Below are 26,411 nucleotides of genomic sequence, written 5' to 3'. Positions count from 1 at the left end.
CATATTGCTCCAGCTACAACACCTGGATACATCGCACTACAAACGCTCATACACTCATTCCAACACCTCTTAAAGTCCGTATAGTGCGTTGCTGAAGTTTGCCCCATACAGATCCCCAACAGCAACAATATCATCAACATCGCAACCATATCTGATGACTTCTCATGTTTCCCAGTGTTTCCCATATTTTAGATAATTCCTAAAAAAACATTGCACTACTCCACGGTATCTAAAGTTAATTTGTCCATTTATTTCTGAGACCTATAGTTATTTATAGTAGGGTCCTAGGCCCATATAGTTATTTATAGTAGGGTCCAATCGTATCCGCAGGTCCAAAATTAATTAAAACATGGAAATGTCTATAATACCCATTACTAACAAACGTGTGTGTCTACACTGTTGGATTAACTTCAACATAGAAGTCACTAACAAGCTGGTTAGGACAAGATTAAGAAATTGATTTAATCCGAAGGGAATTAGAAGTCATCTAGTTCTAAGAAAAGGAAAGACATGTAATAAGGTAATAGGACTAGGAAAAGGAATTCATAGTTCTATGTATATATGATCACCAAAGTTGTGGTTGATCATATGAGCAAGATTAGAGATTGTGTTTAGTTTTGAGAGATTTTCTAAACATCAATAAAGAGAGTTGTCTTTATATAAGCTAAGTTTCATCTTGCAGTTGCCATTAATTGGTATCAGAGCTTGTCTACACCGAGCCATGGGAGACGAGAGCACCATCATACGTACAAGATTTTTCACAAGCACAGTTGAAGCTTAAGGGGGAGAATGTTGGATTAACTTCAACATAGAAATCACTAACAAGCTGGTTAGGACAAGATTAGGAAATTGATGTAATCCTAAGGGAATTAGAAGTCATCTAGTTCTAAGAAAAGGAAAGACATGTAATAAGGTAATAGGATTAGGAAAAGGAATTCATAGTTATATATATATATATGATCACCAAAGTTGTGGTTGATCATATGAGCAAGATTAGAGCTTGTGTTTAGTTTTGAGAGATTTTCTAAACATCAATAAAGAGAGTTGTCTTTATATAAGCTAAGTTTCATCTTGCAGTTGCCATTATACACTGCTTACAAATTTGAGTACATATCTGGTACACTGCTTACAAATCTGAGTACATATCTGCTACACTACGTACAAATCTAAGTATGTATCTGCCTCACTGCTTACATATAGAGTATGTATCCGTTGGACATATTGAACCTGTAAATGTGACCACCATATAACAATATTAAAACACAGCAACAAAACTAGCATCCATTTCAGTATTTCGCATACGTACTCATGGATCAAACCAAAATAAAGTGGCAAAACTATGAATAAAACAGAATTAAAAGAAGTTTTTATCAGTACAACATATACGTACCGCGGATTCATAAACTAAAAACTCAATTGCATGTCAAGAAGTGATGAATCCATGAATATAACCGAATCAAAGCACATACTTCAGTATTTCACATACGAACTCATGGATCAAACCAAAAAAAGTGGCAAAACTCTGAATAAAACAGAATTAGAAGAAGTTTCAACCAGTACAACATATATGTACTCCTGGATCAAACCAAAAAAATAAGAGAAAACCTATAGATTCATAGTAAACAAAAAAAGAAAACAATTCGTCAGATATGTATTGATGGTTAATACACAAAAGAAAATTGAAAATTAAACCAAAAACCATAAAAATATCACATCTACTAATGAAATAAACATAAAACATGATTTTTTATTTAGACCTGAACTTGTTTCATTAAAATCCACCAATATATCATATACGTACCGATGATTAATACACAAAAGCAACTCAAAAGCATATAAAAAAAACAAAATGGAACTAAAATCAGCTGCATGTGAAAACCAAGTAATGAATCTATAAAAAACTGAATCGAAACACTGTTTTTTCCAGTATTCCATATATATACTTCTAGATCGAAGAAGAAGAATATCCAAAACTACAAAAATAACAAAATTAAAGCATAATTTTTCAGTACACCATATATGTACTGCTGATTCATAATCTAAAATTTAGCTGCATGTGAAAAACAAGTAGCGAATCTATGAAAAAATAGAATCGAAACACTTTAATTTGAGTATTCCGTATATGTACTTCTGGATCAAACAAGAAAAATCTCCAAAACTATAAAAAAAAAAAAAAATTAGAGCAGTATATTTCAGTACACCAAATATGTAATGTTGATTCATAGTCTAAAAATCAGCAGCACGTGAAAAACTAGAGAACATCATGAAATCGAACTACCAAAACTGGAAAAAGAAAGTGAAAACATCATGAAATCAATCAGATCTTCATGATTCAGTTGAGAATTAATCAAAAACAAAGAAGAACTGGAGAAAAGATTACATAACATACCTGTAAAACCACGAAACATCTTCACAAACCCTAGGTCTAAACTTCATAAGCGGCTGCAGCAGAGAAGAGGAGAGCGAGCGAGAGAGAGAAAACGGATCTGAGAAGAAAATTGAGAAAATTTGGCTTTTATTTCTGTTATATTTATAGTGAAGGCCATTTTGGGAATTACTAAAATGCACGTAATAGGTTACACACGTGTGTAGAACCTGGGCTTAAAAAATTTGGTTCATTTTTATGTTTTGTTTTAATTATGGGCCTCCGGTTACTGGACTTTAATGGGTGGACCTGCCACTAGCTAAGAACACTGTAATTGTACCTATTGGTAATTCCTACTTTCATTAAATGGGGTCATAATAGCTAGTATCCCCCAGATCGCAAATCAATTTCTTCCCGTGCCTAGAAGTTAAAGCTAGGTTACCCCTGCGTGGGTGTTGTTATCGGCTGCCCCTAATAAAACTCTAGCTAGTTTCTAAAATCACGCTCCTTCCTTTTCCAAGTTATAACCCCTTTCAAGTTTGCTGAAGTTCGGAAACACCAACGCGCTTTCTTAAAATTGCCAAACTTAGAACATTGTTGAGCCTTAAATATAAGCAATTGAATAAGATTACAGGCATCTGAGTACCTAGAGCACCATGAATTCCAAGCTCTTGCAAACAGAGAAAGATATGCGTTCTTTCTCACCATTGTGGAATCCATATAGAGATACTCCTTCGACTGATATGATAAATCTTCTGACGCAGCGAGTGGAAGATGCGAAACAGGCTGCGTTAAAAATTTTAGGTAAATCACCGTATGGAAGTAAAAGAATGAGACTAACTGAAGAGACAGAGAGATTTAAAGAGGATAACGTCAAGAGACCGAGAACTGATTTTGAAGAAGGGATAGAAGCCAGCAGTACTACTGAGGAACTGAAATTACAAGTTCAGGCATATAGAGATAAGATAGAAGAATTGAGTAAGAAGTTGGAAGAGAAGGAAGGAGAAACGGAAAGTCTTCAAGATCTTAATCATACTCTCATTGTGAAAGAACGCAAAAGCAACGATGAGTTGCAGGAAGCTCGCAAAGAACTGATCAACCAATTGAAGGGAACAGGTAATAGTCATGCTAGCGTCCGCTATAAAAGAATGGGGGAACTTGATTCTAAGCCTTTCCAGGAAGCATGCAAGAAGAAATATAGCGGCCGTGAAGAAAGAGATGTGAAAGCCTTGGAGCTCTGCAGCTTATGGGAAGGTCACATTAAAGACTCGAATTGGTTTCCATTCGTAAATGTCGAGATTGGGAATAATAACTATAAGGAGATAATTGATGACAAGGATGACAAGCTGAATAAACTGCGGAACGACTTGGGTGATGACGTATTTAAAGCTGTAACAACTGCCTTAACAGAGATGAACGAATATAATGCAAGTGGGAGGTACATAGTCGCAGAACTGTGGAACTTCAAAGAGGAAAGAAGGGCAACATTAAAAGAGGGAATTCAAAGATTAAGCAAATATAAGCGAATGAAGAAGTGAGCTAAAATATTTGAAGAGTTTGTCAGTTTCAAAGTCCCTTTTCTTTCCACGAGTAGTTTGAACCCGATTGATATTTATATTTATTTCATAGCGTACTTGATTGTATAATGCATTAGCAATGTTGTTATAATAAATAATATGTATAATACATTTGCATAAGATTGTCCAAGTATCATCCCTCCTTACATTGTTGCAGAACTAAGGCTCATCATGCGTAATAGAGTTGGCGAATATTCATTGGATACATGTCCATAGAATCACCATCGAGAAACCTTTTTGCAATAACGACGTTAGTAGCTTCAGTCGGATGAGCCTCATCCCAGAATACATACTTGGATCGGTTCCTACATACTATTGATGTTGGACTGCATGGTAACAAACCTTGAAGCAGCGGGCCAGGAAGTATTTGGCAACATGATGTTGTATAGTTCTCAAAACCTAGTGCAAAATTACAGAAACATTACTTCCATCATCTTTTCCTATGAACTAAACTCGAATTAACGTTATTAATATACGTACCGTAAGATTGATAGTTGTCAACAAGATGAGAAAAGATGTTGTAGACATCTGCATAAACAAATTTGGATGCAACAAGATTTGAATTCAACTCCATGACAAGGCTTTTCAATTTCGTGTTGAACAATATTGTTGCATTGTTCATGGATTCCTTGCAAGAACCACTTGTTGTAACTTGGTGATTTGTAGCTCTTTCAAATGGAATGCAACCAACTGGTCCAACATTCGCAACAACAATCTTTCTTGCATCCATTCCATACAATCTCTACACACATTGACATCCATTACTTGTTACTACGTAAATAAATTAGATCAGTTTGCGAAAAAATAAATGAAGGACAGAAATTCATCTTACGGTTAATTGAAGTCTGAGTCTCGATATCATTGAATCAACAAACACTTCTGGAGTAACCTTTCGCAGAGGTATTAAGGGAATCGGAGTGAAGTAGTTGGCAATGAAATCATTAGAACCAATTACAACAAAGAAAAGAGCTTCCCCAAGTAATGTTTTGGATGAAGCGTTGACAGTTGAGATAATGTATTTCCTTGTATTCGCGAAGTTATCGATTTGTGCATCCAAGTTGATTCGACCACCCTATATCTCAAAATTAAGACAACGTACATCAATGAGACCAACAGTTTATTCATTTTTTTTTATCGATCAATGAGAGCAGTAACTGAAGCTTAAATACGTACGAAGATAGCTCCCGTCTCATTAAGAATTCCAGAACCACCAGATGCATAATTGACTCCACGAAGGACGACATCTCCAACTGTTGTAGGAGCCAAGTAAGGAGGAATATAAGCACTCAAACCCAACTCTTCCCCTGCTCGATCAGTCCATGAACGTAAATCAAATAGTGCTCAAACAAAAATCCGAAATTTCACAAAACATTCTTAATTAGTTACACATATTCATGAGAACTCGAGCAAAATAAACTCAAACGGAGCTTAGCTAATATAAAGAATCTAACTTCTAAACAGACGTTGAAATAATAATACTAATTACCTACCTACGATATCGACTACGGTTCTTCCGTTGGAAAAACGTCCAGTACATTTAGCGCCACCAGGAAAATCAATCCCATTGGGAGCGTAATTTGCTTTGGCAATAGTTGCAATGTGGTTGTTGTTACCAGCATCAACCAAAGAATCTCCAAAAATAAAAGTAGCTGGAAATGTCTCCAAGGCGAAACAAGACCTTCGCCATAATGAGGCAAAAATTGCAATATGAAGTAGAACATGGAAATATGTACATAAACCCATTATTCAATTCAATAACTGGGAACAGTTCTCTCTTTTTTGGTTTATAACAAAGACTACGAGCTTGGGTATTTATAGAAAATTATTACGATTCATTGCTCACATTATGGTGCTTATTATTGGGATGATATATTATTTTATACGGCATCATGGCAAGAGTTATTAAGGGTTTTTTCCTTGCTAACAAACCTTTACGTCATTTTGGCTGCATATTCAAAACAACCCAAACGACTTTCAATTTATTTATATTTCCGCTTCCCCATGGTCATGGAGAAGAAAGAGTGCAGAGATGAAACTTGGATCACTCACAATCCCGTTTTTATGATTGTTTTTCCAATAAGAGTAGGTTTTACGCATATATATGCATGCACGGAGTTAGCACTTTTGAAGCACAAACAAATACTAACATTTAGATTGCCCCGACTAAGAAACGGCTCAAACACTTATAATATGCCGTGGTGCGCATAAACGACAGAGAGCTGAAGAGGGAAAATAGAGTATTATGGCGAAGATGAAAATGAAAAGCAGCTAATTTGAAGGTAAATGTATAACTAGTTAACTACTTTGAAGTTACGTACTCTGACGATTACCTTAATAATCCAGAAAACCCTCAAAAACAACTCACATAAAATCGAACTATCTAAAATGATAGGAACGGACGGAAGATTTGAACCACCAACCTTTCAAGACAAGAAGAATTTTTTGATAGGAAAAAAAGAGGGTTACAAAGGTTCGTACCACCAAAAGAGATAATTTTACAGTATGGTTTTTGTTGAACGAAAGCTCATGCGTGGTAGAGTTGGCGAAGATTCATTGGATACATATCTTTAGAATCGCCGTCGAGCAACTTCTTTGCGAAAATGACATTAACAGCATCAGTTGGATGAGCCTCATCCCAAAAAACATACTTGGATCGGTTACTACATACTTCTGATATCGGATTGCATGGTAACAAACCTCGGAACTGGCCTGGAAGTGTTTTGCAACATGAAGTTGTGTAGTTCTCAAAACCTAGAAAAATAGAGATCAGGCATATCCCTATAAATTGACTTCTAAATTAATGTACTAAATATATGTAACATACGCACCATAAGATTGATAGTTATCGAGAAAATGAGAAAACATGTTGTAGACATCTGCATATACAAACTTCGACTGAACAAGATTTGAGTTCAACTCCATGATTAGGCTCTTCAATTTCTTGTTGAATAACAGTGCTGCATTATTCATGGAATCCCTGCAAGAACCACCGTTTAAAGCTCTTTCAAATGGAATGCAACCAACTGGCCCAACATTCGCAACAACAATCTTTCTTGCATCCATTTCATACAATCTCTACATATATGGAATCATCAGATGTTAGCTGCTACCATTCAATAATTCAAAGATACGTTTATAGGGCAAAAATAGCCAAGAAATGGACAATTCATCTTACAGTTAGTTGAGACCTGAATCTTGAGACCATTAAATCAACAAACATTTCCGGGGAAATCGTCATCCTAGGTATGGAGGGAACCGGAGAGAAGTAGTTGACAATGAAATCATTAGAACCCATTAGAATAAAGAAAACAGCTTTCCCGAGTAAGTTTTTCGAAGAAGCCATTGATGAATCATTCATATTGACAGTTGAGATTATGTAGTCCCTTGTACTCGCGAAGTTATCGAGTTGTACATCCATGGTTATTGGACCCTATAAGTATTTTTAAATTTTGGTTAGTGTGCATCAAACAAAGCACTACTTGAAGCTTAGTTACATACGTATATCTGAAATCATTAGAACCCATTAGAATAAAGAAACAGCTTTCCCGAGTAAGTTTTTCGAAGAAGCCATTGATGAATCATTCATATTGACAGTTGAGATTATGTAGTCCCTTGTACTCGCAAAGTTATCGAGTTGTGCATCCATGGTTATTGGACCGTATAAGTATTTTTAAATTTTGGTTAGTGTGCATCAAACAAAGCACTACTTGAAGCTTAGTTACATACGTATATCGCGCCAGTGTCATTAAGAATTCCGGCACCCCCAGATGCATAATTGACTCCACGAAGAACAACATCTCCAACTGTTGTTGGAGCCAAGTAAGGAGGAATATAATCTTTCAGACCCATCTCTTCTCCTGCTCGATTAGCAATAAGCATAAATAAGATTTCTATTGTTTAAATCAAAATCCAAAAATTAATGAATATACTGGAAATGCTAGTAGTCAATTACCTATAATGTCGACTATCGTCCTTCCATTATAAAAGCGGCCAGTAGATCCAACCCCGCCAGGAAAATCAATCCCATAAGGCCTGAAATTAGCTTTTGCAATAGTTCTAATGTAGTTATTGTTACCAGCATCAACCAAAGAATCCCCAAAAACAAAAGTAGCTGGAACTGTTTCCAGTTCCAGTGCAAGACAAGACGTTAGCAACAATGATGCAAAACTGGCAACATGAAGTAGAACATGGAAATTTGTATATGCAGCCATTGTTTTTTAACGATGGCTGCTGCAATGTAGTCATCGTCTATACATAATAAAATTTATAGAGAGGATTTTGTACAATATTGGGAAAAAAATATACTGCAATTACTAGCTATTATCTTTCTGAAAATAAACTAGAGGAGATTTTCTAGGACTTGTTTGTCTTCAGCGGCTAAAAGAGTTGTGTGCCATGGGCCGCGCACAAACAATAGAAAGACAAAAGCAAAAATGAATGAGTATATTGGCAAACAAAAAGTGTCTCATAAATAAATATTCACTCCGTCCTAAAATTTTAGTCCGCTTTGACTAAGTCAATATATTAAGGAGACCGAAGGAATGTATAAAATTACCCCTATTAAATGTTACGTTATTACTAAAATTAAAAATAAATATATGAAGCATGTAAGAAAAATACGTGTTTGGAAAGAGTGTTATTTTTAGAAATGTTATAAAAGAAGATAAAAATAAAAAATTTGTATGCATTGATTATAAGACGAATTGTTAAAAAAAATTCCCTCCAATTGATTTTAGTTTCACTTCGTGACACTTGAGAGAACAAAACTACTAGCGAGTTTAGAGGGAAAACAAAAAAAATCATATGAGAGGGAAAACAGATTGAAAAGTGAATATCTAGTTTATTTCCTTTTCGTATATAAGCTTACCATGAAATTTTAGATTTGTCATAACAAAATTTGATCCTCTCTCTTATGTATATATATCCCTGTTAACCATCCCTAATCCATCAAAACCTTCTACGCCTACAAATGTCTTTATTTATCTTTCTCCCAGCAGGCAACGAAATTGCAGGTATACATTTTTATCTCTGTTTTAATCTCTCTATTGATTGTCTTTGATGATATCGTCTTAATGATTTTCCTGGTTAGTGTGGAGTATAAATGTATATTGTACATTGACCAACATCATTACCGCCATACCGATAGTGTTATTGAGTACTCCATAAATGTTTGTTTATTTGCCTGACCCAGACTTTGGTTTCGAACTGTGACAATTGCCAATGGTAGTAAATCAACCTTACCCGAACTTAAGCTACAAGATGCTTAGATTGTCAAGGCCAAATAAATGTTCCAGGCCAAAAATCAACCTTACCTACTTCCATTCTGTGTGTTGGATATTATCGTGCTATTCTATCCAATGGAGTAGTATGTGGTTTAGAAAATTATGTTTACTGATACACCCACTTTTTTTTTTTGTTGTTGTTGTACACAGATCAGGAAAACATAATCTATCAAGAAAAAAAGTTAAACAATCAGACAACGCGCCATGCCACGATATTCAAATGCATTGAAGCCGGTGTTAACCAATGAAAATAAAAACGCAAGGCTTCGTTTTTCCCTATCAATGCTCGAAAGTTATCGTGTCCCTAGAACTCCTTTCAAAAGTATGTACAATTATGTGCATATTGATGAAAGATGGTTCTATATACCAAAGGAGTCACACAGTATTCCACCGCCAAGGTAATGTTTTTATCTGTAGTTTCCCGTCCAAGGATCGATGAGGGGTTTTCTGGAAAAATTGGAATTTTTCCTTTCATTTTTGAAGAGCCGAAAAAATGCAAGACTAAAGCAATTTTACATGTAACCAAAGATGTCATCCGGTCATGCATGATAAATAAGGTTTTGCCAGCAATCCGAAGCGAATGGCCGCATAGTTGCTGCAAGGAGCCAATATTTTTTCTACAAGACAACGCGAGGCCACACATCGACCCAAATGACCAAGATTTTCTTGAAGCTGCTTCCAAAGATGGATTCGATATTCGATTGTGTTTCCAACCACCAAACAGTCCAGATTTTCATACTTAGAAAATTTTATTGATAGAACATAGAGTCGTAAGATACTCTTAATCAAAGAATTTAGGCATATATATCTTCAGCATATGACCAATAACTAATTGGTGCTCATTATCTTTGGGTGGTGAGTTCGTTTCGGCCACCGGTATCTTCTTTTTGGCTGCATCCCTCCTAGCTTGCAAAATTGACTCAGCTATAGAAGTTAGGTAAGCTAGCCTTTCATAGTCCATGGTGTTTGAAGAAAAAAGAGATGAAAAAATACCGATCAAGAGAAAAAGAGATGCAAAGGTTGTAGAGATGAACAGATGGTTATGGAGTATTTTAAAGAGGAAATAAAATATCTTCCAAATTTTGGTTTCTTAAATTTTCATCTCGCACCGAATAATTGGAGGCAAAATTGATTCTTGTTTCCCGCCTGAAACAGTAGTTATAGAATAACCTTCCCGCTCACAACATTACAGTAAAGTTACCGAATCAAAATCAAAACGAGTAAAATTTTGGAACTGAAGTTTTGGAGGGAACTCTAAAATTTTGGAATTGAAATTCACTTCAAAATTGCATTCATAGATTATTTCCTCTTTTGTGTATATGCTCACCATGGAAACTTAAAATTTTCTTTTGAATTCCTTTGATCTCTCCATTGTTTATATACATGTGTCGGTCACCACAAATCAGTCAAACCCTTCCTACCTACAAATCTCTCTCAATCTCCTTATAATCTTCATACCTTCAATATCAGATTCAGCTAAGGACTGGATAATGGAATCCTTAAAGAAGAAAAATCTTTCCAACACTCAATGACAAGCCATTTATGAGACGCTTCTCAAACAAAGTGCCAATGGAAAAATCAAGCACGGTTCAGGAGTTGAGATTGCTGCTAAGTTTTCTGTAAGCACAAGAACTATCGGTAGAATCTGGCAACAAGCAAAATCTGGAAGGAAAATTTCTTGTTTGGTCCTAGGCCCATATAGTTATTTATAGTAGGGTCCAACCGGATTTTTTTTTATCCGGAGGTCCAAAATTAATTAAAACATGGAAATGTCCATAATACCCATTACTACCAAACGTGTGTGTCTACACTGCTTACAAATTTGAGTACATATCTGGTGCACTGCTTACAAATCTGAGTACATATCTGCTACACTACGTACAAATCTAAGTATGTATTTGCCTCACTGCTTACATATAGAGTATGTATCCGTTGGACATATTGAACCTGTAAATGTGACCAGAATATAACAATATTAAAACACAACAACAAAACTAGCATTTATTTCAGTATTTCGCATATGTACTCATGGATCAAACCAAAATAAAGTGGCAAAACTATGAATAAAACAGAATTAAAAGAAGTTTTTATCAGTACAACATATACGTACCGCGGATTCATAAACTAAAAACCCAATTACATGTCAAGAAGTGATGAATCCATGAATATAACCGAATCAAAGCACATACTTCAGTATTTCACATACGAACTCATGGATCAAACCAAAAAAAGTGGCAAAACTCTGAATAAAACAGAATCAGAAGAAGTTTCAACCAGTACAACATATATGTACTCCTGGATCAAACCAAAAAAATAAGAGAAAACCTATAGATTCATAGTAAACAAAAAAAGAAAACAGTACGTATATGTTACCCGAGGACTATGGCATCACTCAATCTGTTGGCCCCGCTAAACTACATTTTTCACAAACGGAAAAAGGATATTAAGATCACATCTTCTTAGGTAAGGAAAGATGGTCCAGATGTAATTTAATGGTTGATCACATTGGTGGGTGTAACTGATCTCGAACCAGTCTTTTTCCAGAAATAGACGAGATTACAAATATTCAAAACTGTAAATGCATGATTCTGTTACAAATTACAAATTTAAATTAAGACAGACAAACTAGATTTACCTTTTGCGGAGTATTATTCTTTCCAAAAGCCATATCCTGTAGTATGCGGGCAGTCACCTGAATTATCAACAAGGCCACTATCACCTATAACAACTAAAAAATTTAGGTAAATACTAAATATCATTCAGATGAGAATACATTGGTGACAACTTGGAGTCCGAGATACATCAACTGGAAAACGATGATGGAGCAAATTGCAAGTTAATTTCTAAACACGAATTTTATCAAAAGGCTGTATGAACAGAGACAAATTGACTCTTAACAAGTTCCATAAGTGAAGAACTGCAAATGCACAAAGGTGTCGTGTATTTCTTAAATAGTTTATCCAGAATAACAAGGATTACCTTGCCACCATCAACCCCTCCTTCATAGCAGGGTTTCAAACTAATTGCACGCTGAAGGTAAGGTGCCCAGCGTCCTGTGAGCAAATCCCTCCTAATCATTTCAACGCCGTTTTGGTAATACTATTTTGAAAAAGAAAAAAGAAAAAAAAAGATCAGGTCAACCACACAAACTCACATATCCCAACTATTATAGTGATAAATGGGTAAAGAGCTAAAGTATCAGCTAGTGACTTGTATACCTCAAGCATATTTCTAACGAACGGTTCTTCATTAGAGAAGTCTCTCCGTACAAATACGAAAGGCAACTTGTATGACAGAGCCTCACTTACTGTTCCATACCCAATCTTTCCTGAAACAGAATATAACTAAGTATCTGATTTTATTATCAGACTAACAGAAACGAAAAACTTAAATTTTCAACGAAACTTAATCCAATACCGATCATATAGTCACATGCTTCCATCACATCTGGTGTGTGTACATCTCTTTTGATCTTTATAAAATTTGGAGGAAGTTCTTGATTTTCAGATGCACCACATACCTGATTTAAAATAGATTATTGTTCTGCTATAATTCAAGTCCGGAAAAATATTTGCCTGCCTAAAACAGATCAAGGGGATAGTTCTGCAAACAAAAGTACCAGACAGAGCCAACCAGGCGGTAAATACTCTTCCTTTATCGTCCAAAAAACAGAATCAGAAGAAGTTTCAACCAGTACAACATATATGTACTCCTGGATCAAACTAAAAAAAATAAGAGAAAACCTATATATTCATAGTAAACAAAAAAAGAAAACAGTACGTCAGATATGTATTGATGGTTAATACACAAAAGAAAACTGAAAATCAAACCAAAAACCATAAAAATATCAGATCTACTAATGAAATAAACATAAAACATGATTTTTTATTTGGATCTGAACTTGTTTCATTAAAATCCACCAATATATCATATACGTACCGATGATTAATACACAAAAGCAACTCAAAAGCTTATAAAAAAACTAAATGGAACTAAAATCAGCTGCATGTGAAAACCAAGTAATGAATCTATAAAAAACTGAATCGAAACACTTTTTTTTCCAGTATTCCATATATATACTTCTAGATCGAAGAAGAAGAATATCCAAAACTACAAAAATAACAAAATTAAAGCATAATTTTTTAGTACACCATATATGTACTGCTGATTCATGATCTAAAATTTAGCTGCATGTGAAAAACAAGTAGCGAATCTACGAAAAAATAGACTCGAAACACTTTAATTTGAGTATTCCGTATATGTACTTCTGGATCAAACAAGAAAAATCTCCAAAACTATAAAAAAAAAAAAAAATTAGAGCAGTATATTTCAGTACACCAAATATGTACTGTTGATTCATAGTCTAAAAATCAGCAGCACGTGAAAAACTAGAGAACATGAAATCGAACTACCAAAACTGGAAAAAGAAAGTGAAAACATCATGAAATCAATCAGATCTTCATGATTCAGTTGAGAATTAATCAAAAACAAAGAAGAACTGGAGAAAAGATTACATAACATACCTGTAAAACCACGAAACATCTTCACAAACCCTAGGTCTAAACTTCATAAGCGGCTGCAGCAGAGAAGAGGAGAGCGAGCGAGAGAGAGAAAACGGATCTGAGAAGAAAATTGAGAAAATGTGGCTTTTATTTCTGTTATATTTATAGTGAAGGCCATTTTGGGAATTATTAAAATGCACGTAATAGGTTACACACGTGTGTAGGACCTGGGCTTAAAAAATTTGGTCCATTTTTATGTTTTCTTTTAATTATGGACCTCCGGTTACTGGGCTTTAATGAGTGGACCTTCCACTAACTAAGAACATTATAATAGTACCTATTGGTAATTCCTACAATCTGGAATGACCAATGGCTCTTTGGTTGATGTATCTCATAGCCTAACTGGACGAGCTGGCCGTAAACGAATTGAAATTGATCCAACCGTGATATCTTCAATACCTTTACGACTGCGCACAAACATTCGAGTAATGGCAAGTGCGGCGAATATTTCTAAGTCAACGATTCATAAAAGAATCAAAGAAGGTTCCATACGACCACACTCAAACGCCTTGAAGCCAGTGTTAACCGATGACAATAAAAAGGCAAGGCTTCTATTTTCTCTATCAATGCTCGAAGATTATTGTTTTGGTAATAAACCTATTTTCAAAAGCATGTATAATTATGTTTATATTGACGAAAAGTGGTTCTATATGACTAAGGAGTCGCTAAAGTATTATCTTCTCCCAGAAGAAGATGAACCTTTGCGCAGTTGTAAGAGTAAACGTTTTATTACAAAGGTCATGTTTTTAGCAGTGGTTGCTCGTCATAGGTATGATTTTGCTAACAATGAAGAATTTTCTGGAAAGATAGGAATTTTTCCTTTCACTTTCCAAGAGCCTGCACAACGCAATAGTAAGAATCGTACTGCTGGTACTATGGACACAAAAGCAATTTTTTCTGTTACCTAAGATGTCATTCGTTCGTGTCTGATCAACAAGGTTTTTCCAGCAATCCGAAGCAAATGGCCACGCAGTAGCAACATGGAGCCTATATTTATTCAACAGGACAATGCCAGACCACACATAAACCCAAACGATCAAGAGTTTCTTGAAGCTGCTTCCAAAGATGGATTCGATATCCGCTTGTCTTTCCAACCACCAAACAGTCCAGATTTTAATGTTTTAGATCTTGGTTATTTGCGGGCAATTCAATCACTACAATATCGGTATGTGCCCAGCACAATTGATGAATTAGTTCAAGCTGTGCAAGAGTCTTTTGAAAATTTATCTTCTGAAAACCTTAATTACGTTTTCCTGACGTTTCAAGGTTGCATGATAGAAAGTATGAAATAGTTGGGAGGAAATAATTATAAGGTGCCGCATATGGCGAAAGACAGATTGGCGAGAAATGGTAATCTACCCATTCAACTTGAGTGTGATGTCGCATTAATAGATAGTGTTCGAAACTACCTCAATCACCTCAATCAGTAAACTCGGTCTGCAGTAGTAGGTAATTAGTGTTTAGTTTTCTTTTGTCATGCTTTAATTTTCGTTTGGTTCCTAGGGTACTTTGATCACGTTTCAGCTTTTGTTTGGTTCATTAGCAGTTAGTCTATCTATGCTTGTGCATGAACTGATTGTTTCAATAAAGTTTCTTATCTAGTACTCCCTGCTTGTAACTCAATGCTTGTATCTTTTCTTAATTTCTTGTTTGATTTTATTGCTAGAAGCAACTATGAAAGTCGCAGTCATTACAACTACGGCTAATACCCTATGAGTATTTTATTTTGTGTACTGTACTTTACTTGGTGCACTGAAGCAGAACGATTATGTATGCCATGGGTCCAATGCAGATTTGTTCACATGGAATGTCTGAGTAATCTGTAGTTATCTCTTAACCCAAATTCAGCTGCATTTACTAAGAATCCATCACAGTTCAACAACAATTTGATAGTACTAAATTTTGTAGTACTACTAGAGAATCAAACTCTTGTCATTACCAGGAGTGCAAATTTTGGAGGTGACAAGGAAGAAAATCTGAGCATGCCAAATGCTTCTACAGCCAACAGTGACATCCGTGTCGGTTCTCTGTACATGCTCCAGTTTGCACCACTTGGAGACTATTCCATTCTGATGGAATAATCTAACGCTTTTTCTTCGAATCAATTTTATTTTATTTTTGAACGGAACGGGCATGCGTATGCCTAGTCTTAAATTTACATCCAAAAATAGTTTTTGGTTAAAAATAGAACGAAGATAAATAGGATTGATATTAAACAGGTTTGTTTCCTATTATAAAGATTTCATTTAAGATTTTCTTAAACTGGTTATTTTAAAAATAATTTTGTAATTATAAAAATTAAGGGTATATTTGAGAGTTTGACTAAAAAATATGACTATAAACAGAAGCTGGATAGAATTTTAGGACAGACGGAAATAAAATAGAGAACAGAAATTTTAGGACAGAAACTAAAATATAGTCATTTTCGCAACTCTATTAGTCACGAGCTTTATTCTGTTCATCAATTATCACGAGCTTATGCCATTATCTCAAAACATATACTTGCATGCATGAGCATAACGACCAACATCACAAAGCTAGATTCAGACATTCAACGATGCATAATTATCTTGTAAATCTCAGGAGCTTCCTAGTGAATGTACAGAATTGACCAGGTTAGAGCATCCACAGTGGGCGATCAAACCCATTTATTTGGTCGAGGAACGAGACACAGTGGTACGGACTAAAGACTAAAATCTGGACCAAAACCCAAATTTCAGACTATATTTGGTCTGGGACCAAGACCAAAACCAAATTTGGTCGAGCGGAGATTAAAAGTTCGTCGGGAGTGGGGCGTAAGTATAAAATGCGCCTGACGAAAATTTTTGAATTAAAAAAAGAAAAAAAAATGAGGCGGACATTATATGTCCGCTCTTTGAATTTTTTTTTTTTTATTAAAATAGAGAAAATGGGGCGGACATACTAGAGTCCGCCCCTTGAAAAGTTGTTTTCAAAATTTTTTTAAAAAAAATGAGGCGGACATACTTAGTTCGTCCCATGAAAAAAAAATTTATAAAAAAAAGAGGGACGAACATATAGTGTTCGCCTGATGAAAGTTATGTGGGACGGATATTTGAGTTACGCTCGATCAAATTTTAGTCGGGTACCGTTGCTTGTTGCCACGGACTAAACCTAAAATTTGATCTTTTTTTTGGTATTTGGTCTTTGGTTTTGATCGCACCATTGCAGTTGCCCTTAGAGCAACCACAGTCATGAAACGGGCCAAATACCAAAAGCCAGACTAAAAGCCAAAAAAATTTGGTATTCTGTGTGTTCAAGCACAATGGGAGTAGACCAAAATTTGGTGAAGCGTAACTTATACCCACGCTTGATGCGGGGCGGAACTTATATCCACGTTTCTTGATGAAGCGTGTTTATAATATGCGTCTGAATGAAACGGAGGTATAATGCGTGCTTGATTGAGACGTAGGTATAATTTACGCCGGACAAGGGACGGAGATGGAAAGTGCGTTTGGTGGGACGGAGATAGAAATTGCGTCTGGATGGGACGGAGATATAAAGTGCGTCTGGGTGGGACGGAGATACAAAATGCACCTGGTGAGATGTGTTTAATTAGTGGGTTTGATTAGTAATTGCTAAAATGTTATTAGATATAATCATGTAATGCCCCACAGTTCATTGACTAAAGTGTTTAGAACAATTTGTTAAAGTGTTTAGAACAAATTGCTAAAGTGTTTAGAACAGACGCACATTAAAACAGCGTCCCAACTAGGCGCACATTAAAACAGCGCCCCAACCAGGCGCACATTAAAACAGCGCCCCATTGGGACGCATAATACAATTACGCTCGGTCTGGGGCGTATGTATTACATCCGTTTGGTCCGGCGGTGTTTATAAATACGCCTCATTCATACGCTCTTTATACATCCGTCCCAATATCATGCGTTCTTTATACATACGCCCGGTGTGAAGCGCTCACTATACTCCCGTCTGGATTCATACGCTCATAATAACCCCGTCCCACTATAACTGATTTTAGTCTGGGTCGGCGACCAGATTTGGTCCCAAACCCTAATTATCTCGACTAAATATAGTTTTAGTCCGTTCCATTACGGCTGGTTTTGAGACCAAATTTGGGTATAGTCCCCAAATTTGGTCGTGACTGTGGATGCTCTTAGAACTGGTATCTGTGTATTTGAGTCACCGAGTGAATGAGTGGTCACGATCGATTTAAAACGAATCCGCATGCATGGGTGGGTGACGCAAGTCAGTCATGCACCATCTCTCTCTCCACGGGGCCAGGTTCTCCTGTAACAATTTAATAATTCCACCACTATAAACAAAACTTTTCACTCTCCACTGTCTTTGTTTTCTTTAATCTCATTCAGCTTCATCAGAGCTGAAATCTTATCTCTCACTTGAAAAATCTCATGAAACCCTAAAAACTCAATCAAACACCATGGCAACAACATCGCAAATCCATTACTTTCATAGACTCCAAGAGTCGTCGATATTTACAACCAGAAAAACTCCATCATATTCACTGAAATCTAACAGATCCTCCTCCATCATCATCTGCAACTCCTCCACAAACAACCGACACATCTCAGGAGGTCGAAAGCTACGCGCAGCCGTAATCGGTGGTGGTCCAGCTGGTTCGTCAGCAGCAGAAGCTCTATCTAGAGGCGGAATCGAAACATACCTCATCGAAAGAAGTCCGTCCGGTGCTAAACCATGCGGCGGCGCAATTCCATTATGTATGCTTGATGAATTCTCAATCCCTCTTGATTTAATCGATCGTAGAGTCACTCAAAATCATATCTCCATCAAATCTCACTGTTGATTTCGGTAAAACCTTAAAACCTCATGAATACATCGCCATGATTCGCAGAGAAGTTCTTGATTCGTTCCTTCGTTCTCGTGCTGAATCGGTTGGTACTAATATCATCAATGCTCTTTTTACACATCTCGAGTTGCCTGGTTCGCCTAATTCTCCATACACCGTGCATTACAATAGCAATGGATCTAAGGAATCCATTTCCGTTGATGTTGTCATCGGAGCCGATGGTGCTAACAGTAGGGTTGCGAAATCCATTGATGCTGGGAATTACAGTTACGCCATTGCTTTTCAAGAGCGAATTCGTCTACCAGACGAGAAAATGAAATATTACGAGAATCTCGCTGAGATGTACGTCGGTGACGATATCTCCCCCGATTTTTACGGATGGGTTTTTCCGAAATGTGATCACGTGGCAGTGGGAACTGGGACGGTGTGTTCGAAGCAGGATATTAAGGTGTATCAGAATGGTGTTAGGGAGAGGGTGAAAGAGAAGATCTACGGTGGGAAAGTTATTAAAGTGGAGGCACATCCGATTCCGGAACATCCAAGACCTCGCCGGGTTAGAGGACGAGTTGCTCTGGTTGGTGACTCGGCTGGTTATGTTACAAAATGCTCAGGTGAAGGTATATATTTTGCAGCGAAGTCGGGGAGAATGTGTGGAGAAGGAATTGTAAGGGCATCGATGAATGGGGTTAGAACGATTGATGAGAAAGATTTGAGAAAGGAGCATCTGAAAAAATGGGATTCCCAGTATATCAACACATTCAGGTTTTTGGATATATTACAGAAGGTGTTTTATGGTAACAATGCTGCTAGGGAGTGTTTAGTGGAGATTTGTGGTTGTGATTATGTACAACGTATGACATTTGGGAGCTATTTGTATAAGAAGTTAGCTAGAGGGAATCCATGGGAAGATGTTAAAATGGTGGTCAATACAGTTGGTAGTTTGATTAGGTCTAACATTATCAAACAAGAGATGGAAAGGCTTGAAGTGTAATAGATCAGATTGTACTTAAAGTTCAGTAGATTTTATTTGTTGTCATCTGTGTTGTTGTATTGCTGTGTGCATTTTGGGTGATTAATAATCCAAGTGGTTGTATCTGTTAAAAAAGAACATATTCACGCAGTTGAAAGAAGCACTATCAAGTAGTTCCCCTGAACTAAGCTGCTAAGCTGGAAAACATTCCTAGGAAAATAAAATTGTGCAGGTTAATCTCCAACAGTTGGGTTCAATAGTTCTCTATACTTTTATACTTTTACTCAGAAGATCAAATTAATCAACAATGAGAATTCAAATGAATGGATCAACTCTTTGTTTTTTCGTCATAATCATAACAAATTAACAATACAAACTCCACTTCTGTGACTGCAGCAAAAAAGAGGAACCCAACACTGAAAGGAAACCAATCGTACTACCGAGAGTTTACAAAGTCCTGATAAAATGACAACATGAGATGGACTAATACAACGGATACAAACAGCAAAATGGCATAGAAATTACAAAGAAACAAAAAACATATACAGTGAACATGATCATGGGGAGCATAACTCAAACTCTACAACGACAGTTTCAGTATAACTTATATATATATATATGTAGTTTTTCTTTCCCCATGAATCCCCTATCTGACTGACTCTCTTGTATTAACTTCAATCCCCACACTAATTTTACACAGCCGTCTTAAATTTCAAACCTCACCTTGGCCAAATCCGAGTATCCAAAATATTTCCCTTCACTATTCGGCTGGACTAATGTCACCCTGATCTTAAAACCAGAAACAATCCAAACCGATAGCCACCAGATCAATACGGATATGACTTTCAAATGGAATCAGAAAGCTATTCCCTTAAAAATTATCCAAATGGGTTTCCTCCATGAGAAGTAAAGGATGTCTGAGCGGGAGGTTGAGAGTATCTACTATCCAACTGCTGATCCATATTTGATGCACCAAAAAAGGATCCCTCGCCACCAAAACCTCCAATTCCTTGATGCCTGTGGTTTTACTCAGAAGAACGTGGAATAGAATTAAGCAATTATACTGGAAACATCATTTAAATTTGCACATCGTTTCATTTTTCAATCAGCCTTGTGTTTTCTATCGTCTTAAAAAGAGTTCGATTAACGTTATCTGGTTGTGCATCGCTTGAATATTTATATCAATTTGAGATGGGATTTCATGGCGCAATGTAAACTTAGAAATCGGATTTTTCAGGCAGTGTAGTTGTTCACAATAATATCATGTGAATTGCTCGGCATCAAAATGCAGGTAAGATTTAAGATGCTCCATTCAGAACAATTTATGAGACTGGTAGTTGCATGATTCTTAAATTTTAAGTTAGGGAAAGTAAAGAGCGAAGAAAGATCACACTCCAACAAGGGCAGGAAAAAATTACCCGGCTGCATGAGCGTTACTGGGAGGTAACTGTTGACCCATGAATGCACCTGAAATTAAAGACCACACTTATTAAGCTTTATGAGTACATAAAAGGAAATATAGGAGGAAAGGGAAAAAGAGCAGATGCTTACCTTGGGGGACTCCCCCTGCATAGGGTGACGGTGTTTGCATCGCTGATGCATAAGGTTGCGCTTGCTGAGGCATCCATGAACCAACACTAGAAGCACGTGGCAAGCCAGGAGAAGCTGCTACATTAGGCAACGCTCCTTGCAAAGATGCCATGTTCGGAAACTACATCATAAAGACATTACAGAGGGTTACACAAACTAATCTTGAGGTGCAAATTCTTTAGTGAGAAGAAATTAACAATCTGCGATGAAGAGAGGGTAGCTGCAATGATATTAACAAAATAACTGAAAAGATGCGGTTCAAATGAGCTTGCACCCCGGTCATAAACTCTACTGTCACTTTTTTGCCAGTTCAGGTTTCTTATTCAATTAGCAAGCTGATGGAGTAAATTGCAAAACTATTAGATACTTGTATACGAATGGAAATGAGTCTTTGATCGGATCAAGACAGTTGGGCCGACATCTACCCTCCAGAAAACTCCTCAGCATCAAAAGATAAAGAGAGTAACTGAAGCAAAATAAATCAACTTGGATAGGAAGGTACCGATGCAGCATGAACAATAGTTGGCTGTTCATGGTTGATATCAAATGGGTTTGACGCTCTTGCAGTTTGAGGATATGCTGGCATTTGCTGTAACCCTGCTGCAGGATACTGCATTCCAAAGCCCATGCCCTGAGATGGACCAGCATGCCAACCCGTATTTTGTACAGGATACGATGAATAAGTAGAAGCAAAAAGGTCCTGTGAGAAAAAAGAATACTTTAGCTAGATAAACACAAAATGCGCAAAGATAACAGAATAAAATGGGTGGACAGGGCTACCTCCGGAAGTGCTTCTCTTCCACTACGTTTTGCTTCCAAAGAGTTGGGCTGGGATGCAATTCCACTGCTTACTTCTTGAGTCGGTATGGAAGATGGTTGACCTGAGGTAGGCAATGGTCCTTGTGAAACTTGTGACACTGAATTCCACATCTATATCAAGTCCAAAGCAAGATAACATGTCATAACCTAGTATAAAAGCTAAAATCTAAAACGATATGGCACGCAATAAGCTAAGTTCTATTACCTGATTGTCTGGAGTCCCGCCAACAGAAGGAGTGAAGTGCTGCTGCATGTTGTTTGGCCACTGACCTCCAGGTGCAACTGCTGAAGCACCACTACTACTACCGGTGGATAACATAAATGCGTTGTCTACTGGTGAAGCTGTTGGGGCACTACCAGTAGTTGGAAAAGCAGACACGTTGCTTAGAGGTGCTGTTGCAGGGAATGACAATCCTGACAGAACAGAATCTAGATTATTCACATTTGATGGAGATGGACCAGGAGCCAGGACCGAAGTTTGTCCAGCAAAATCAAACGAGGCCCAGTTACCAGCATCTGTGGATGGATTTGTTGCAGGTGGTGTAATAGATTGAGCGGAAGGTGTTATTGTTGGTTGTGATGAAGGGGCAGTAGAAGGTTCAGGATCAGCATCAAAATCAATCAAGCTTCCTAAATTGGCATCAATCGATCCCAGGCTACTGGAAGAAGCAGTCCTCTGCAATCAAAACCCTTTCAAGGATAAGTACTTCAAACTTCAAAAGCTTCGGTAAAGAACGAAAGAAAGCACAAAAAGTACAGACGATTCAGATGCAACAAGTAATCAACTGTTATAAATTCGGTGCAAGGACAGCTGCTCATTCAAGGAACATGATATGACTAACATCAGCAACTCAAATCAGCAAAGATATCATATAACAATTTTACTTGGGAATCGAGGTCTTCATAGGGAAAAAGCTTGGATTATAAATTAAAAGAATATACACCTGCGTATGTGGAGGAACATCAGCCACCTTGCTACCATTTGCTTTAGGGGGTTCAGCTATACGAAGTGGTAGAGGAACATCAGCTACCTTGCTACCATTTGCTTTAGGGGGTTCACCTATACGAAGTGGTGGAGCATCCTCCCCCAAAATGTCTCTAACAGGACGCACCACAGGAGGACTGGAGATACCAAAGTCCGTCTGATTGTTTGGAGATCTTCCTTCCGATTTTGATTCCCCGTCAGAAGATCTGCGGTCTTCAGATTTCCTACCATTTCCAAATCTATCCTCTCGACGCCAATCATCTACCACCTCAACACGGCCAGGACTTCTCTTGTTATCACCATACCGAGTATCTTGACCATATCCAGGACTTCTTCTTTCCTCATAACCATATCTGGAATTTCTGTCATCATTTTGTCCAGCATGACCAGATCTTTCACCATGGTGATCATATGAGTTCTCAGAGGGAGGACTCCTTGAACCACTCCTATATGTATCAACCCTCCTGTTTTCGTAAGAATCCTCCTTATCACCCTGGAAGACAAACAAAAGCAACTACCTTCACGAAACTGACAAGGTGCAAACATATTGTGTAGAGATAAATTTCCGACTGCATATACTTGTATGCCTCAATTTCCACCTAAAAAAGTTAACATACCGATTTTGCCCTTGGAGGCTTGTCAATACTCCTCTCACCAGTGTATCTTTTATCTACGTAAACATGCTTGATGAAGTCCCTAACTTTTAAAGGATTACTGAAAGAAACCATCCGAATTAGATTAGTTTCCATTTTGATGACATTCAACAAAAACATGGCATAAAGTAAAGTAAGACTGTGACCTGCTATCCGGCAGGGGCTGACGCGCTGAGTCCCATTCTTTCAAATAAATTTCTTTGGCGCGCTGCAAAGATGAATTTCGTTAAAAAAATGAGAAATTGAAGTGTTAATTGAAAACGTGAAAAACCAATGGCGACAAAAACATAACACTACACATATAACGCATTACTACCTCATTTCCTCCTGCTTGTAGTGCACTAACTTCTTGTGAAGAAAATTTAGCCATGGACACTGATTTGACACGATGAGTGAACTCCCGACTGAACAAAATAAAAGTTACCGCAATAAGTATATACTGAAGCCACCAGGAGTTACATATAGAACCCTACACCATGATATGAACAACCAAAAGAAAATCGCTACCAGGAGAGACGAACGATTAGAGTGAGCTACTAAGAACACTTACTGTAAGCCGCTACAGTTTGTGCATATAAAGGTCCAGAAATTGGTGCAAACATACTGTGGTCCCTGGTTGAGCAAAAAAGATATTTATCAGCACCAATTATATGAACATTTTTCCTCATCCTCAGAGGAACGTTAATGTAAAATTTTGACTAAAAGATGAGAACAATCAAGAAGTTTCATAGAATGTCATCCCGCTTTATAAAAGTACAGTATACTAGTTATTGGAACCTTCTATACATATTATACATATCTCGTTACTGTATTTGAAAACTACTTTCGCAACTTAATACGAAATAGAATTATATTTTTGCTGCATTTCCCGAGTTACCAACAGATGGCAAGTCATCAAGAAACTGGCATAACAAAACCTAATGTAGCAAACTAGATTAACAGCATAGACTATCCAAGTGCAGAAGGATGCAGTCAGTCCAACCAAGTAATCAACAACTTGTGCGCCCAATCAAAATGATATCACTAACAATCTCAATTTCATAAAGTTCATCTTTTCTCAGCATCAATATGTATAACTTAACACTGCGCCACTAAAGTATGAATTTCCTACTACCCATATTTGATTCACTGACGCAAGGTCACTCAGTCCTGTATGCCCATACAAGTATTCTCATTTCACAATAGGGATCGTTCTAACATGTTCAGCATATGGTTCAATTGTTTACTCCCACAAATGTGCCCAACACTCCTCAATACCCTATCCATTACTTACTTCTCGTTTACCATGACCTACTTCCACAAACGATACAACACATAATAATTACAAAAAAACCCAAAAATGTGAGACCACGACGTAATTCAGCAGAGAGATTCAGAAATGCTTACCAAACTATTACAATTAATACACCTTCGATTCGGTGTAAGTTTCAACAGACCTCGAATTATCCTCTCATTTTTCTCTTCCTCTTTCATTCGATTCGCCATTTTCTCACCTCAAACTCTCACAACTACATCACATCAGATCAACAGTAAGATCACCCACAAATTCAACACCAATTCCCAAAAATTGTAATCCATAATCACAAGATCCAGTTACATTAAACTAATCAAAACCATAAAGTAAGATTCAAAAATATCAAAATAATTACGAAAAGACAACTGACCTGACCTGACCTGGACCTGGACCTGGAAGTGAAGACAATTCAACTGAAAAACAACGAACCCTAATTGATAGGGGGAAGAAATCTAGCAGAACAAAAATTAAAGATTTGTGTCTAATGGGATCAAATCAGCAGAGATTTCAGGCCTTTTTTTAGGGTTTGGTAACGAAAGAAGATCTTTTACAACTAAAATCTCCGCTTTTTCTGAAATGAAAAAAGAGAAAAAAGACGAGTAAAGAAGAAAGAATAATGAATTTTTCTTGTTATGGATAAAACCGTCAAAATAATACTGAAAATTGGTCGGTTTTGCCTGGCATGAACCGGATTTGCTTTGCTGGTCCGAATACAGAATTAATTTATAATTTACAATGACCAAAATAGAGTTGTGGTTATGCTACCCCTAGTGGGGGGACCCTTGGTCACTAAATGTGGTTCCTTCATTGCTCTAACATTACATAATTGGCCCATTAATTGGAATTCTAGTGGAACCCAAACTCTACTCGGGCAGTCATACGGGCACAGCTATGTATAGTCAACTAGTCAAGTAGCTTGATAATTTTTCTTCCCATCTTTAGGGGCGACATGAGCGAGTTAGGGGCGATATAATAAGACAAAATAGGTTGAAAATATTTATATGTCCCTTCATAATCGGTAGTTTAGTTCTTTTTTTATCTACCGATTGTGACTATGTTCTTCTCGTCTTTGAGAAATCCAAAATTCCATTGGTTTTGAAAAATTTGAACTTGGGGCTACTACCACAATCGGTAGATAATAAATATCATGAAACTACCGATTGTGTAAATGGAGAAATTCAAAATTCCATTGATTTTTAAAAATTTTGAATTTGGGACAACTGTCACAATCGGTATATAAATGAACATCACCAGACTACCGATTGTACAATCGGTAGATAATAAACATCACGAAACTGCCGATTGTGCAAATAGAGAAATTCAAAATTCCATTGGTTTTTGAAAAAATTTGAATTTGGGGCTACTACCATAATCGTAGAAAATTAACATCATGAAATTACCATTTTAAGTACCAATTATAATTTTCGTAACACAAACCAACATACATCAATATAAACTACCGATTGTAGTATTGTCTACCGATTATGAAGGGCATTTTAGACATTTC

The 26,411-nt window shown here is 36.9% G+C and overlaps 4 protein-coding genes, 1 long non-coding RNA gene and 1 pseudogene across 7 annotated transcripts; 2 read left to right on the top strand and 4 right to left on the bottom strand.

Moving 5' to 3' along the window:
* The first annotated feature begins 3,021 nt into the window (after positions 1 to 3,021).
* On the top strand, positions 3,022 to 3,903 carry LOC113296082 (factor of DNA methylation 1-like). The gene has a single exon (XM_026544422.1). The coding sequence runs from the start codon at positions 3,022 to 3,024 to the stop codon at positions 3,901 to 3,903; it is 882 nt and encodes a 293-aa protein (XP_026400207.1).
* Positions 3,904 to 4,111: 208 nt separating this feature from the next.
* Positions 4,112 to 5,685, bottom strand: LOC113296081 (GDSL esterase/lipase At4g16230-like). Its single transcript, XM_026544421.1, has 5 exons — positions 5,433 to 5,685; positions 5,116 to 5,246; positions 4,775 to 5,014; positions 4,423 to 4,684; positions 4,112 to 4,341 (listed from the first exon to the last, which is right to left on the bottom strand). Exons 1-5 carry the CDS (start codon positions 5,683 to 5,685, stop codon positions 4,112 to 4,114), a joined length of 1,116 nt encoding a protein of 371 aa, XP_026400206.1.
* A 781-nt stretch (positions 5,686 to 6,466) lies between these two features.
* On the bottom strand, positions 6,467 to 8,153 carry LOC113296080 (GDSL esterase/lipase At4g16230-like). Its single transcript, XM_026544420.1, has 5 exons — positions 7,895 to 8,153; positions 7,669 to 7,799; positions 7,118 to 7,372; positions 6,771 to 7,017; positions 6,467 to 6,693 (listed from the first exon to the last, which is right to left on the bottom strand). Exons 1-5 carry the CDS (start codon positions 8,151 to 8,153, stop codon positions 6,467 to 6,469), a joined length of 1,119 nt encoding a protein of 372 aa, XP_026400205.1.
* Positions 8,154 to 11,625: 3,472 nt separating this feature from the next.
* LOC113293819 lies at positions 11,626 to 12,476 on the bottom strand. The gene is made up of 4 exons (XR_003332588.1): positions 12,443 to 12,476; positions 12,204 to 12,323; positions 11,860 to 11,916; positions 11,626 to 11,638 (listed from the first exon to the last, which is right to left on the bottom strand). It is a non-coding gene; the product is annotated as an uncharacterized LOC113293819 (long non-coding RNA).
* Positions 12,477 to 18,120: 5,644 nt separating this feature from the next.
* LOC113299770 lies at positions 18,121 to 19,713 on the top strand (annotated as a pseudogene).
* Positions 19,714 to 19,954: 241 nt separating this feature from the next.
* Positions 19,955 to 25,587, bottom strand: LOC113299769 (probable ADP-ribosylation factor GTPase-activating protein AGD14). Of its 3 annotated transcripts, none has more exons than XM_026548854.1 (13): positions 25,270 to 25,587; positions 24,997 to 25,118; positions 24,161 to 24,222; positions 23,927 to 24,014; positions 23,757 to 23,818; positions 23,575 to 23,671; positions 22,917 to 23,450; positions 22,178 to 22,648; positions 21,934 to 22,083; positions 21,656 to 21,853; positions 21,115 to 21,274; positions 20,982 to 21,030; positions 19,955 to 20,580 (listed from the first exon to the last, which is right to left on the bottom strand). In XM_026548854.1, exons 2-13 carry the CDS (start codon positions 25,093 to 25,095, stop codon positions 20,442 to 20,444), a joined length of 2,109 nt encoding a protein of 702 aa, XP_026404639.1. In that variant the 5' UTR covers positions 25,096 to 25,118; positions 25,270 to 25,587; the 3' UTR covers positions 19,955 to 20,441. The 3 variants fall into 3 exon arrangements, with proteins under 3 accessions (XP_026404639.1, XP_026404637.1, XP_026404638.1); XM_026548852.1 differs by having other exon boundaries at positions 25,275 to 25,587; XM_026548853.1 differs by having other exon boundaries at positions 25,280 to 25,587.
* Positions 25,588 to 26,411: the final 824 nt, after the last annotated feature.

Source organism: Papaver somniferum, chromosome 7 (assembly GCF_003573695.1).
Source record: "Papaver somniferum cultivar HN1 chromosome 7, ASM357369v1, whole genome shotgun sequence".
Classification (NCBI taxonomy): Eukaryota; Viridiplantae; Streptophyta; class Magnoliopsida; order Ranunculales; family Papaveraceae; genus Papaver; species Papaver somniferum.
This window is presented reverse-complemented; position numbering and strand designations above follow the sequence as displayed.